Source organism: Megalops cyprinoides, chromosome 3 (genome assembly GCF_013368585.1).
Source record: "Megalops cyprinoides isolate fMegCyp1 chromosome 3, fMegCyp1.pri, whole genome shotgun sequence".
Classification (NCBI taxonomy): Eukaryota; Metazoa; Chordata; class Actinopteri; order Elopiformes; family Megalopidae; genus Megalops; species Megalops cyprinoides.
Window position 1 is genome coordinate 46,285,022 of NC_050585.1, and position 15,826 is coordinate 46,300,847.

Consider the following 15,826-nt stretch of genomic DNA (forward strand, 5'->3'; position numbering starts at 1 on the left):
AGCAATTTTGTTCAGAGGAACAGAAAAAAAACTTTTTTTAAAGATATTTCCTGACCACCCCAATATATTTCAAGATGTTCCTGTGAGGCAGTCATTCTAGTTTTTTGTGATTTTGTTTTAACTTGAGTAGGCCGTTTGGAAGTAAATAGGAAGTATGTAGATAAATTATTAGGTTGCGACTGCTCCAGTAACTTTAACTGTTTAATAATGCCTATATCTCTGGAAATGTTTTGTGTGAAATCATCACTGTACTACATTATTTTAAAAATGTACAGGCAAATGACCATTCTTCACCTCACACATAATCATAATTCCAAAGAAAATAAATAAAACTCAATGGCAAAAAGATGAGTATGAAAAATGAAAATCATTCATAATTTTTTCTTTACATGCCCCTAGTACATCCAACACAATGCTTTAAGTTTGTATTAGATTTTTGAAATACTTATCTTTTTATACTACTGACACAATGACAAGACACGCACTGGCATGGACATGCCTTTGTCTTGAGAAGAATACTGTAACTGAAAGGTGGGAGTCCTGCATAAGATGAATTGCATGCAACATGCATACATTCACTCAGTACAATTCCATATGTATATTTCAGTTGACACCAATGTTCATAGTTCGAAGTGCTATTGCTCTCTGTAAGGACAAAATGTCATGAGTGACATTCTGATGTGTTTAGCGTCAGGTAGTGCAAAATAGTTCAAAGAAACACATCATGTCCGCAAATAAATACTAAAATAATTTTCATAGTAAGAATCAGAATTAATTCAATTGGGAAATCATTTTTTCCAGCCTTAATCTCTGTTTGAATGAATACTGTATAAATTTGCCAATATTTTTATGTCAACTAGTAGACTGTGGGCCAGGCTCTCAGTTATGAGTGTTTTGTTTAGGTCTGTTGGAAGTCTTAAGTTTTATGAATATGTCATATAGCATTCCGCATATTAGCATTGTAATCTGCTATTGAAGGCCACCCATATACAAGTCTGAATGCTTTATTAGGCTTATATTTTTTATTACATTGGCACTGGTTTATGGCCACAAGGAAGAGAAACATGTAGGATAAAGGAAATCATTTTGTTATCATTCTACATAATAAGAATGAGCATAAACAAGAAGATAAACTTGTGACTCAGTTCTTTTATTTTATTGTGCTCTCCATCGCTGTAACTAAAACGCAAAAATTCATGCCAAGTTTTCTTTTCTCTTCCACTCCCCCAATGTGGCTTTCCTCTTAATCAGACCCTAAAGACGTCCTTCGGATTAACTGTGCAGGGAACGTCATACATGAAAATTATTTAGGATGGGTGAAGGGGACTACATTTCATGTTTTTATCATGTCTGACGGGGAAATTCATTCTGCTTTGTGACCATTGGATTTCTGTCAGGTGACCACGGCATGTCGATGAGAAACAGTCTATAAGGAGCAATAAATTATATTTAACACCTCTGTGTACCCTGTTTTACATGTGTACATCATGGAGATTTGTTTCTCTGCCAAAATAAGTCTGTAGGCCACTCATCACAAAGTAAGATTAGTTTGTATCCAGGACTATGCTCTCTTGGTTTTTTACCACTGAGAATATTTCTAACAAACAGCATGGATCTGCAAACTGAGCTCAGCTGTATAACATGATCATGCTGTTACAGTGACACCTTTTATAGTCTTCGTCATTGACAGCTATGTCTGTATTAAATAAACGTATTTTTTCCCCTCATTTTTATGAGACAGTGTATGAAAAAGCCTTGTCACTGTATGTGTCCAGGATGGAGGTTTATGTGGTACATTAGACAGTACCTAACAAAAGTTAATAAATGTGAGTTAAACAAATGTTTTGTGTGAATACCATCATATGGAATGCCAGAAACATCTTTGAGTTCAACTGAAGCATAGCTAACCTGATTCATGTATTTGACATGTTGAAACTGAATCACAATTAACCAGCAAGATTTAAATATTTTAAAACAGCTCCGTTGAAAGATCAAAGATCATTTAGTAGACAGCTTAAAAAATCAGGAGTCAAATATAGTAAATGTAAGGTATGAAAACAGACATGTATATTAGAATTAGTAGGGGTATGGGAAAATGAAAAATATTCTACAGAAATCTACAGAAATACACTGTTGTCACGATAAGCAGTGAGAGCTAGCCATCATTCTTGTGAATTGCAAGAGCATGCACACCGTCTTAACTGGTTTACATAAGACCACTGGGAAAAGATATTACAGCAGTAATACTCAAAGTATGAATCATCATTTGAAATGCAAACACTCATAAATTCACAAGAAATGACAAAACAACTGTTGAGCGGTATCAAGAGTGTCTGAATAAAATTATTCAATGCCCTGGAAGTAAAATACAAATACATTAATGGTTAAAAACCGATAAATGACTTTTTGTTGCACTGTGTGGTTAATGGGTTATGGCAAGTAAAATGAAAGCATATAATGCATATTTATTTCCAAGAACAGTTACATGTAGCAATGCTCTTTGTCTTCTAAAACACACAAAAAATACATGTCAAAAAATGTTGGTAATAATCACCAGATCGGGCAGAACGAAGACATCACTGCACAAAGGCATATCATTGGGTAGGTTTTTAAATGTTATTGTATTTTGTGCTGTTAAGCAAATTATTAAAGTTGTACATTTATTATTGGTTATTGGTAAAGCTAAACACACATACAGTGGCCTTAAAGGCTTGTGCTTAACAGTAGCATACCATCTGCAATTTCAATGAGATATTTCATGGATTCTGTTCACATTCAGTCAGGGTATCAAAAGGGGCAGAGTGCTGCAATCCAAAAAGACCGTAATGACTTTTTTAATTGCACAATATATGAGTAAATCTTAATGAGATTTATAGTTGGGAGGGAAAATAAATCGGAGACAGTCGGTTAACACCAGTGGCAACAGGAATACAAGGAGGGAAGCCAAAGGAGCCGGATGAAAGAAAGAAAAAGGCAAGCTTTTGAGTGAAAAGACAAATGACAATATTCAACACAATAAATGGTCAAATCCTGTACAAGGATTTCTATGATGTTACATAAGACATACCCATACTCATATAGCATGATTACAAGGCTGATATGCTGAGAGAAGGACGGTTGGCAGCCTGGAGTGAACCCTAGGGTTTTTCACATCCAGGGGTGTGAGATAAGTGATAGACAGGCGTGCAGAGTTCAGCAGGGGGGGAATGAAGGTGAAAAGGGAAATGAGGTCTGAATTGGTTCAGACAAATTGAATTTGAATTTAAAATGGTGGGATTGTAACCACGATATTTGAAAGACACATTCAAATTCCAGTAGGAAATCTGAGAATCAGAGAGGAATAACAATTACCTTGTATCATCTGCATAGAGGTGATAGGAGAAACGGTGATTATCCATAAGATGACTTAGGGGGGCAGCTACAAAAAAAAAAAAACTGGAATGTACCCAAAATGGAACCTTGGGGTATGCCAGAAAAGAGTGAGAGAGCTTAATGAGTAAAGAGGTGGCTTCCAGGCATAGCTGTGATAACTGTGATGAGGAAGATGAGAGGATAACCAAGCAAAAGTAGACCTAGAGATTCCCAGTTTGGCATAGTTGAAAAAATGAATTATGAGTACAGCACATCACGGCAGCAGTTTCGTGTAGTTGTAAGGTATAGAGATGTCATCCAAAGATTGCCGATTCAGCCGGAGTGGGGTGTCCTGATTTGGCACTGCTGTTGTATCCTTGGGCAGGGTAACCCAGGCAATTTAACCTTTCATCTTTACTAAGATTGCCTTAGTAAATACCCACTTGTCTCAATGGATGAAAAGGTAAACTTCAGAGTTACTTTGGATATTGGATTTCTGTGATTGGATTTCTTAGAATTTGTGAAGTACATATTGTAGTACACAGAAGACAAATCAACTGGAATTAAGACATCAGGAAGGGAACCTGCATGAGCTCTCTAAAAGGAGTGATTTCAAGACATTAGCTTCATTCCACTAAATGACAGGTGCAAAACTGCACATTTCAGAGGAAAGAATGCAGAGTCAGTGATGGACAGGCCCACCAGGGGTTTTACAAAGAAAAAGAGGAAGAAAGTCAAAGAAGGAAAGAGAGAGGAAATAAGGACATGTTAACGAGAAGGGGGACAGAGGGTGGGAGATTGGGGAAATTAGCTTGCAAAGCATGAGTAGGCCCAGTATCCAGAGGGCAGACAGTAGGTTTCTGTAGCTGCGAGGAGCAGACATCTGATTCAGGGAGTGGAGCACACAGCATTAATGGCAGGAAGGGAAATGTGTGAGTCAGACGAAGATTCAGGGCAAGGTGTCGGACGAAGGAGATTTTTTTTTTTTAAAATGACCACAAGCATACTGTAAGTGATGAGGGTGAAACTAATTCACAAGCGGAGGTTGAGGAACATCGGGGGGAAGGAGGTGGGGTTGGGGGTGGCGGCGGTGGTGGTGGGGGGTTAGAGGATTCAAAAGAGATGAGGAAGCGGAGAATAACTTGCTTCGATTGGCAGTTGCAGATTGTATAATAGATTGAATTTGTGAGGATTTGGGGTGGTGCTGAAAGATGAGAGGAGAGAGCGATAAGCAATGAAGGCTGCTTGGACCGCTTCCATTTCTTTTCACACAGCAACTCGGCTCTGCCTGACCAGAGTACAGAAGATAAGCCCGACTGGGTGCAGGCAGGGCAGACGCAGCAGAGTAGCACGCAGAGTAGCAGCCACAAATGAAAGTAACACGCTAAAAACTGTGTTTCATTTGCCATTATTTGCATTATTTCTCCATATTGTGCTTTTGCAGGAAACTGAATCGTTAAGAGCATTAACAGTGGAAACTGGATGATTGATTTATTGATTGACTGAGGTAAAGCTGGAACGGACTGAGAGCTGAAGCCAGAGTCAGTGATATAAGTTGGGGTAAAGGTGATGAAAGAGTCATCAGGGGTGGTGATAGTGATGGCAGAGCTGTTGGGAGTGGACGAGGGGTGACGTCCCTTAGTGCAATGACGTTTTAGCTACTTCCAGTTTGATGTGCAGTCTCACTAATGTCAACTCACACCAGTTCATATAAATCTACAGCATCTCCCCTGATATACAATATAATTCATTTCCAATGCCGGAATTGAAAGGGACATTGCCATTATAATTAAGTGATTTTTTTTTTTTTAAGTTCGGTATTGATTCCGCCTCTTGTGTGTGTATTTCTTCTCCTTGCAACATTGAGAACTTCAGTTCAGTTTAATGCAGAAGCGAAAGGAACACAGCACCTGGATTGTGACATTGCTGTGGCATGTTGATGTCGCAGTGTTGCTAAGACGTGCACACAATTATTTCATTCTGTCTAATCATTAAACGAACAGAGCTCCGGCACCTGTCAATCATTCCTCTGCATTATAAAGAATGTAAACAGACTGCCTGTGATTATAAAAACAAAACAAAATTTGAAGAACATCAATACCTGTTAATTACTTGAGCATATCTACAATTAAGCATATGAAGCCGGGCTATGTCAGTTAATAATTAATAAATAGTGGAAAAGTATGCCACTCCCTTCAACAACAACAAAAAAATACCTTGCTCTAATGCTCTATCACGTGTTCCCCTTTGCGGATCGTTGGTGAAGGAGGCACTGACGCTGAAGGTCTGATCAAGGACATGTGTAGATCGGTGTGTGACTGCACCCCGTCAAAGCTCAGCTGGGCTCAGGATCGGCCGGAGCCCATTCACTGCTCCTCGCAAAAAACACGTGTCCCCGTGCCTCATGCCGCTGTTCGAGTGACAAATGGCCTCATTGCGGAGGATGATGTTATCTGCCAGGCTGACGGCCTCCACTCCCCTCACCCCGGTGCTGGGTCGTCTTCCCCCTGCGCTGTGTTAGATGACTGTGGTTCGCTTCCGTGAAAGAGCTCACCAGACCATGGCACTTAAAAAAGATATCTCAGAAACATTCAGGATCCTCCCCTCACCCCACACACACACACACACACACACACACACACACAAAAATACCCACGCAGGTACTGTTATGGCTGTCCCTGTTATGAAAAGACACAAATTAAACATGTTTCTCCAGAAGCAGCAACCTGATGTCCTTTAATATTGCCTGTGTAGGCATTAGTCCTTGCCTGAGAATATCCCATTGACGCTCCAAACTGTGCTTTTGTGACAGAGCTAAAAGATTCGCTTTCAAGGAAAGGGCTCCATTTGGTTTATGTGATTTTGCCAGTGAATGGCCCCCAGACTAAGTCAGATAAGTATTCCCAGCCCAGTCTGCTATTTGGTCTCCTGGAGTCAGTTCTCTTCAAATCATTTCTTTCCTTTTTTGGTTACTGCCAAAGTATTTCCATCAATTTAATGTCCAAATATGCTTTGGGAGTAGGATGGCATGAGTTAAACGTATGATAGATGCATTTCATTTCTGAAAAAATGCTGGTTTTATAGAATTTTAGCCCTTGTCTTAATGGGCTAAAATTCTAATAAAAATGAGTATCTACCTATCTATCTATCTATTTTCTTGTATGTGAAACAAAGGAAAGAAATCCATCACCTACTTTATTTTGCATTGAGTAATCCATTTGAAATAAGATGAAGTGTAGGTCTGTTTAGGCACATACCACTGCATACAGTATCACAGATACAATAAAGCTTTTGTATCAATAAATACTTATTTTCACTGAATATTTTCAACCAAAATAAATTTAATAAAATGACCACATAGCTATTTGCTTGGTGATTCAGTAATGATTGAATTGCACACAATCCATCCATGAGCTTTTGCTATGAGCAAAAAAATTAGATTTTAAAATTTAAATAATACAGTCACAACTGTAAGTCTTGGGTGATTTTATTTTTATGGTATGAAATTCAATGAGAAAATGGAATTTCTGCCTGAAATAGTCATGCCTTTGACAGTCGCTGATATTCCACAGATAGGCATATTAGCCCTTTTTTCTGAGACGGGCAAGCTTTTTTGACGCACAGTTTCCATTGTCCGGTGGATTCCCTTCTCTCGGTATGAAAGCCATTAAGTGAATCTTTATGAGGCTTCAAAACACTTGCGATATATCCTGCCTCATGCTTCATAACTCGCTGATTGATCAACATGGGGGCGGGGGGTTGGTGGATGAGGCCGAAAAGCAGCGTAATGGAAACACATTGATGAAATAATTTTCAGGGGGGACATTATGTGGGACTTAAAATAAAACTAAAATGGCTTTATTGATTTTTCACTCAATCTGTTTATGGACATTTATTGCCGGCGCATTACAGAATGTCAGCAGGAGCATTGGCCGAGTTTGTCTGAATGGAGCAGACAATGAATCGAGCGAAAATAAAAGTCGCCCCAAGTGCATGAGGTGACGTGTAAATGCAGGTGAGAAGATATTGATTAACAGCTCTCCAGGGCTGCCTATTGATTTATTATTATGAGCGTGCCTCCATCACCAAAGTCAAAGGTGCTGCAGCCGAAGATGGATAAAAACACAAAGATAACTGTAGGTGAACATTGTCTCGTTCGTGGAGCTGGATGTAGACATCAGACACACATCAGATGTAGTCAATATTAAGGATTCTATCTAATACAATAACAAATAAATAGAAGGACTGTGTTTTTTTTGACAGTTTTTTTCACGTTTTACCTTGTTGCTTCAAAACACGGTTTTAACAATACATCAAGTAAACAGCAAAACGTTCCTTCCCACCAAAATCACTATACGGTATTTTTGCAAATATATTTTTAAGTGCAAACACACAAAGGACTAATCTAGTTCTGAAGTTCCTAGTTATTTAGAATCACAGCACTCCTTTTAGTTCGCTTGGACGTCTATCACAAATAACCAGTCAGAGCGCCTCCAAAAGTTGAGAGCAAAATTGTTGAGTAGAGTCATTCCAAAGTTCCAAAAATGATACCCGTTGCCTCTTTGCTTGGCACTCAGTTTTAAAAGAGATGTATTGCCAGTAATGGCTGTGTTATAGAGTGGCCTGTCCAGGGGCTGCATTTATACATCAGTTGCTTCATGCAACAAAAATCGAGATAAGCCCCAACCCTGCGGGCCACATGGCTCAGATACAGCTGCTTATGACACAGAAAACAAAGTACAACAGGACTCAAAATCCTCCTTCCTTACACTTTATGCACTGAAATTATAATGTAGACTGACATTTTTTTTGCTTAAATAACTTCATGTGCTTAATTTGCTTAAATAACATGATGTGAATAAATGAGAATCCTCTAAAATACACTCAAGCAAAATACATTTGCCCATTACAGCGAAGTCGTTAGCTAGAATATACAGCATCTCTTGATTCATTAAAAGTGTTGGATCTTCATCAGGCATCTATTAGTTACTACTAGTTCAGTGACATGTGTATCAAACATTCTAACTGACGTTGGTTCTCCTGTAGCACACTGTGGGACAGTGTGAAATATCAGTAAGCTGCAGGCAAGTGTCTAGCTGGATTACTCATTTGTTGCTTCAGAGCATATTACGTGAGGCCGGGAAGAAATGGTGGTGTAGCCAGCTTAATCCTCTATTCCAGATTCATGGTAGAAAAGTGAAAAAAAAAAAAAAAAACGTCTAACTCAATCTACTGGTGTCAGTTTGGCCAAAAGCAATAAGTTTCTTCACTTAGCTTTAGCATTTAGCAATTTTGACCTGACTAAGAATATAGGCCGAGTTGTATTTTTATATATTTTGGGGGAAAATGGCTTCATATTAAAATTAGATTAGCATTCAAATTTAAAATATATATAATATGCATTGTGATGTATATATTGTACTTATATAGGTAAAAATGTGTTTGGAGTCATTTCCATTAATTGATCATTTGTTAAGATCTGTGATGTTGATATCTCAAAGCACTTGTAGACTGCATCTTTCTTTTGGCATCTTTGTTGCAGACAACATCTTTTGTCAACACACTTCTGACAAACAATGCCATGAACTCATTTTAGCTATCTAACATTATGTCTGCTGTTGTGGAAAAACTTTCTGGATGGAGCTTAGTGCAGGTGCTTGGTGCAGCTTAGCTCTCAAATGAAAGGACACCTTGTGGTAAACTGCACTTACCAATTTCCAAAACGCAACTGAATGCTCATTCAGTACCTGCATCTAGCAGGACTAAACTCTTCCGATTGTCACTCCTGTTTGTAACCATACCTTGTGTGAGTTTAAATGTATTAGGAACAGGAAGGGGACATTATAACTGTGTTTAGGCATAATGTAAATGAACTTGAAATTATTATTTTTTTTCATTTTCTGTAGGTTTATGCAGGTGAAATGACTGACTGCACTGTATCTGTGGTCTCTCAGCCTGCTTCCCATTCAATAGTGTTCTATAGACAGAGTCACTTTTGCCAGCAGATGTTTGCTATTTACTGTAGACTATTTTTTTTCTCAGCTAAGGTCGGGCACTGTCTGGGCAGTGTAGAACTGGCAGTTGGTTTCTGAACATTCTAAAGTCTGCTAACCGACAAATGCCAACAACTGCAAACTTTAGAATGTTTGCGTTTGTTGGCATTTGTTGGGGTAGTGTGCAAGCTGCTTAATATGGCTTTAAGTGTTTTACCGTGTGTTTGGCCTTGTCTGCAGTCTGAAACTATTAGATTCATCTGTTTTTGGTCATAACAGATACATCTTAACTTACAGTAGAGTACATACTGGCTACTGTGAAACACATTGTAAGATGTGAAGAAATAACAATAACATAAACAAAAACATGTGTCATCATCTTGCCACATTCCATCATTGTAATTTATAGGAGCACCAAATGCATGCAGAGAAATATACATATCCATAATGACTGCATTATAATGATTTTGCTACATTACAACGGTCAATGGTCATCTTGATCATTAAGTTGGATCAATTTGGAATTGTTATATTCAAGGATCCCGCCTACAGAGTTCAGAGCTGGAAAAGAGGGCAATCTTTCAGAATCTTTCCATTCCTATATGAATATACCATGAATCAACAATGGTCCTGCAGGCAGAACTCCCACTTTCACTCACAGAACTTGCGTGCATGTAATATGTATGTCCCATGTTGTCAGGGAAAGTAGGTTGTTTTGTGAACACATTTGTGGCTCTCTCCTTTGGTGAAGTGCCTGTCCGTCACAGTGCAACGTCATAAAAGGCCTGAGAAACCATAGGAATCCAATGCTCTCAGGGGGCACCACATCACTCCGGGCAAAGCAAACCAAAAGGCCCGTTGTAAAGGCCTCAGCAGCATCAACACACCACAGCACCATGCAGCAGCTGTGCTATAGCCCTGTTTATTCAGAGGGAGGAGGCCACGATTCACTATAACTCACTGTGTAACGCAATGAGCGAGCCCTGCCGAGACGTATGGATTGATGACTCCAGAGATTATGTCCATTGATTTCATATCACTGTCTGGTATTGACCGACTGCAGCGGGGATTCACGCTTTGCTTTTCTTTTCATTTCAGGTGCAGAGGGAGCCGTGTTCAGCAACTCTGTAGAAACGCCTCACGTCAGGGCTGAACCCTTTAAGGAGCTACGGTCAGTCTCCCTGTATGCACGTATGGTATTTCCACCATGGTGTCTGCTCAATAACTCTTTGCAGTGAATGGTGTCATCTTGTGTAGTGATTCAGTGTTATTTTTGCTCTCTAGAGAGTGAGTTGTAGTTTTTCCCCCTTCGATAGCATATTTACTATTAACAGTTACCTTTGTCCGTTGTGAGCTTTCCAAGGTTTGTGTGTTTGGTCAACAGAAGACCGCAGAAGACTCCTATGAGCCTCTTTCTGTCATCTTACTGCAAGGGAGGGTTTGATTTGGATTACAGCCTTTTAAATGAGGCACTCACCCAAGTTATTGACATCCATGATTGTATCTGATGAAGTATAACATGCAAACAGCTGTATAATTAAGGAAACACATTTAGAGGTGCATTTGTGACACATGACTGCTTGTGAGGTGGTGCCTTCATTACCAGTAAGATTAGCTGTGTCGGGACGACATGATCAGACCGGGGACAGGTGAAAAAGAAATACTTATGAGTCAGCTGCACCAAATGTCTAATCCAGTGCCTGAGAAGACTGAGAAAGCAGTTTAAAATACTTTGGAGCACCAGAATAATACAATCAAGGAGAAAGGACAGCATGTACACTCTGCATCCAAACACAGTGCTGTTTTTGGTCAAAGTGTTCTTAGCTCAAACATAATGTGCATTATGATAAAAGGCGGTCTGTGTAGCTCTCCATCAGAGTTTGGTATGGAAGCTATTTTTTGGCACTGTTTTGGCCATTTTGAAAATTCAGTGTTGTGCAGAATGGATTTTTGCTGCAATAACAAGGTTTTTTGTTCATTTGAAAATAAACATATTTTCTCCTCCAGTGCTGCCATGATTTAAAATGAGAGGCTTGCACTGCTGTGTGTGCGGGCGCAGACTAATAAGATCGATGCATGTTTTCTTGGCACCGCCTTTTTGGACAGCCACTCTCTCCCCTGATCAATGCCCGGATGCTCATCAAAATCTAATTAAAGTAGATTCTCATTAACTAAAACAAACATGTGAAGTACAATGCCAACAGCAGAGAGGAGGTGATACTGGCAAGTGGATGAGACGTGGCAGGCCATGCAAATTTGCCGGGCTTAATGAATGATAACTGCCATAAGGGGATAAGGACAACTCCCCCCCCACCCCACCCCACCCACCCACCCCTCGGTCCATTGGAACACTCTCAGATGATAGATTCAGGTACAGTGTCTCACCTGCTCCCCATCAGAATATAATATGCCACACAACAGACAGGTGAGCAGGGTTATCAGGATCATTTTGACAAGCGAGGAAAAAAAAAATCTGACATCCATCAATCAAACCACTGAGATGCATTAGTAGAACATTGCTGTAGCTCCAGTGCAGGACTTGCATCTTTAATGAAGCAACAACAATGCACACACACACATGCACACACACACACACACACACACACACACACACACACAGCCAAACAAACAAACACAAACAAGCACGCAATGCATTCAGCTGAGAGTGAAATGTTCCTGAACTGACCTCTTATACCAGGGGTGTCCAAACCTCTCCTGGAGGGCCACTTGTCCTGCATGTTTTAGATCTCTCCCTGCTCCGACACAGCTGATTCAAATGATCAGTTTGTTATTCAGCAGCTTCAGGAGTTCGTAATGAATTGATCATTTGAAGCAGGGAGAGATCTAAAACATGCAGGACAAGTGGCCCTCCAGGAGAGGTTTGGACACCCCTGTCTCAGAGTGGTGAAGACTGGAGGATCTCACTGCGCAGTGGTATAGAAAGTCAAATGGATAACCTAACAAGTTGCACCGACAAGATCTTACATCGTATGTTGCAGACAGTTTACTGTATAATTTGTGCTTCACAACCCTACCGCTGTAAGATTGCACATGGTTTAACTCTACTTCGAACATCACAAACCTGTTTTCATCAATTGACAATACTGATATTTTCAGAGAATGATTTTGTCAGATAGAGCAGAAGTCATCAATCATCTACAATAGCCGTCAAAGTATTAATTTAAAGGTTTACTGATGGAATAGGGTAAAAAGTTATGTCGCCCATATAATATAGGGTTGGAAGAAAGAACTTATTTTGATGTTTCTCATGAGACAAGTAGCCAATTCATATATGAACATAGCTTGACATATCCAATTATTTTAGAGGAGGACAAAAATCCAGTGAAGCTCGAGTAAAATCTAATCTTTTTCAAATGCACCGAAAATGATGGCAGGTAACAATTTCAAAGGGATTGCAATTTGTATTTCACATCCTGATATGATATGAATGTTTCAGATTGCCTCCTCTGGCGGAGATGTCTGTGTTCAATTGATGTCTCACCAAACAACAGGAAGTCTTTATTGGACTCGGGCTTTCTGTATTTGAAGTATGATAGACATACTGACGAATCTGATGGATTTAGTGGTTTACATAAAGAGAGAACGATTACAGAAGAGGCCAAAGCAACTATCCAAGTAGTTTTCAGCAGAAAAGCATTCTTGGGGAGCAATATATAATGCAATGATTGCCATTATCTCATTTCTTTACTGTTCAATATCCATGGTTATACAACCATTGTATTGTAATCCCAGAGACATTTGTAATCATTAAAACAAATGCTGCCTGTAGTGGTTTTCAGAATAGCCCCTGATGGCATTGCAATTAGGTCATAGTTCCTATACAGACTGCAAACAACCCTGGCTTGTCAAGCGAACTCCCACCCTGTTGTATATTTATCTGAGTAATTTACAGAACATGGTGTGGGTCATTGGTACCTAGGGGTTCTCTTTCATAAAATTCACCATAAGCTCACTAGAAATAATCAACTCCACTACCCAGCAAGGGAGATTGCTGACTGCTCATGAAATACTGTACTGTCTGTCCAATACAGGAGTAGGGTCAGTTCAAATAAAAACACAAAAAATGAATGTATAATATAATAAATAAAATGAGACCTTGCAACAACATCCAAGTCAATCCATTTTACATAATTCAAGTGACATTTACATCACTGAATGGTACCAGGATATTGAAAGAGTAAGCTATAAGTATGGTTCAAAATTAAAATGAGAACAGTTTTGTTCAATAAATGTTTTGTATAAATGTTATGCAAATAAGTACAATCCACAGTATTCCTTGGAACCTGTTTTTAGCTCTAACCATTCAGAGTAGGAATACAAATTATTAGGAGTCATTGTGAAGGACAAAAATATGTCATCCTCTGAAAAATGTGCATAAATTTACACAGTCAGCTTTGTGATTCCTCCCTTAGGTCAAAGCCTATATAATTTGCAACGTATTTGGAATGTAGCAATTTTGAGAAGGAAGCCTGAAAAGTTATTAACCTTTGATCTCAGCTGGAGATATACTGAAGGTGGCATGAAAGGAAAAGGGAAAGGAGCTGTCTTTGTTTTAAGCATCCATTCCCCAGGTGACATTTCCATATACTTGGTTGAAGCAAATGACACCCTTCTGCTCATTTATGTATGAAAAGCTGCCGGTGGAGCGGCGGGCGGCTGTCCCTTCCGTCCCGGATAGATGCGGATCCTGTCGCCGGCATCCCATTATTCTCCGCACACCCTTGTAGGGATCAATTTGATTTTTTTAAAGTGACAGATTAGTCAACTCTGCCATTGGAGGAAGGCATGCAGGCCGCACAATAACATTGTGTCTGATAATCTGTTTCATTCCCCCCCCCCCGCACACGCGGGCCACATCGAGACAAGCCGCCGCTTTACTGAGAATACAGATTCCGACCGTACACACGTTTTAAAGATTTAAAGAAGAAAGTAGTGGTGTTAGGCTTTAAAAACGACTGGTTTTGCATGCTCCTTTGAAAGAAAACACTCGGTGGCTCTTGAAATCAATGGTGTCGGTAATGCTGATGTTTGAACCCTTTTTAGACTTATTACTGAGGCCACTTTGCAGGGCAATCATGAGTGAGTTTAACCATAACTGTGAATGTAAAGTGAAAAGCAACAAAAAATTGCTTGGTGAGGGGGGCTAAGCCTATTAAGTTCCTGGGCAGTCGGCCCATCAAGTCCATGAAGTGAGGTTAAATAAATGTTTATGTTATCTGTTTATGGAATGCTTACCTGTCATTACTTATTTTTAAAAGTGGCTACTGCACCAGGCAGTGCTCTTTGGATACTGGCCAGCTCATCCACGTTTGCACGCTCTGAAGAGTTAAGTTTGTTTGCTTGAGATTTGAGACAATTGTATGGTGTCCCATGACTGGTATAACAGGAACAATTTGCCATAAAGTTTATCAATATTGATGGTCGAATTTAACATAGAGATAAATCGCACTGCATTTCCTTGCAGAAATGTTCACTGTGGAGGATTTTGTGTCCCGCTGCATAGACCGCTCATCTATCTTTGATTAGTCTTGCTAAGCAGTATATTCATTAAACTTGGCAGCGTGCCTCTCCGGTTTTCTTTCACCTTCAAACATGGTTATCAAATGTCCTTACACATCCCCGTCTGTTGCAAAACATTCCCACCCCTTTCTCCATACGACTTCCTTCTCATTCCCCTTTTCAGGACGCATTTTTACATGTTCTACATTTTTAATTCTGCACTGTGCAGACAGGGCAGCAATGTCTCTCGTCATCTGGACTTTGAAGTGTCGAGGTCATAGGAACTTAACATAGGCCACCATGTTGCATAGATTTACTGTGTAGGAAGTCAAGCAGATCTGAGAACAATGACTGTAGAAAAAAAGCACCAATCAAAGAGACAGAGTACTTATTAGTGAATAGAGCCACAAGAACTTTTTTAGGAGCAGGCACGCAATGGGCCAAACACATTTATTTTTCAGTACAACTGCAGTTGGTTGTGATGGTTGTGCAATATAACCCAACAAAACTGCCACAGCTGTACTGCAGTATTAATAGGCAACCTTTTAACATACAATGTTTATGAAAGCTGGGTAGTTGGTCTTTGTGTTTTAAATGAGGAAATAATCCTTTCCCACGACCCCTTTGTATCTTCAACTGCTGCGATCTTGAAAAGTGAGCCATTTTATTTTCGGGATCTTAAAACACTCACTCTGTGGCTTATTAAGCAGAAAGCACATTTATACATGGAATGCTTCTCTTTAGTACATATTCGGCATCAGACAATTGCCGGCTAGCTTACATATAAATGCCGTACGAAAGAGGTACCAGAAATGTGCACTGCAATAGTACAGTAACACAAAAATGTTCATGTTCATTCACTCAGATTCTCTTTCCTCCTAAGACCTGTAAAATATATTGTAATTCTTTCCTTGTTACTATCACAGTAAATGTTGGTTATTCAAAATGTCCCCCCTCTTCAA

General features: G+C 39.6%; 1 protein-coding gene across 2 annotated transcripts in view; it reads left to right on the plus strand.

The window, feature by feature from the left end:
* The window catches only part of sgcd (sarcoglycan, delta (dystrophin-associated glycoprotein)), a 150,486-nt gene that overhangs the window by 127,196 nt on the left and 7,464 nt on the right, over nt 1-15,826 (plus strand). For both annotated transcript variants that reach the window (XM_036524608.1, XM_036524607.1), the window contains exon 6: nt 10,443-10,515. In XM_036524608.1, coding sequence (XP_036380501.1) covers nt 10,443-10,515 — 73 coding nt within the window. The remainder of the gene's footprint in view (nt 1-10,442; nt 10,516-15,826) is intronic.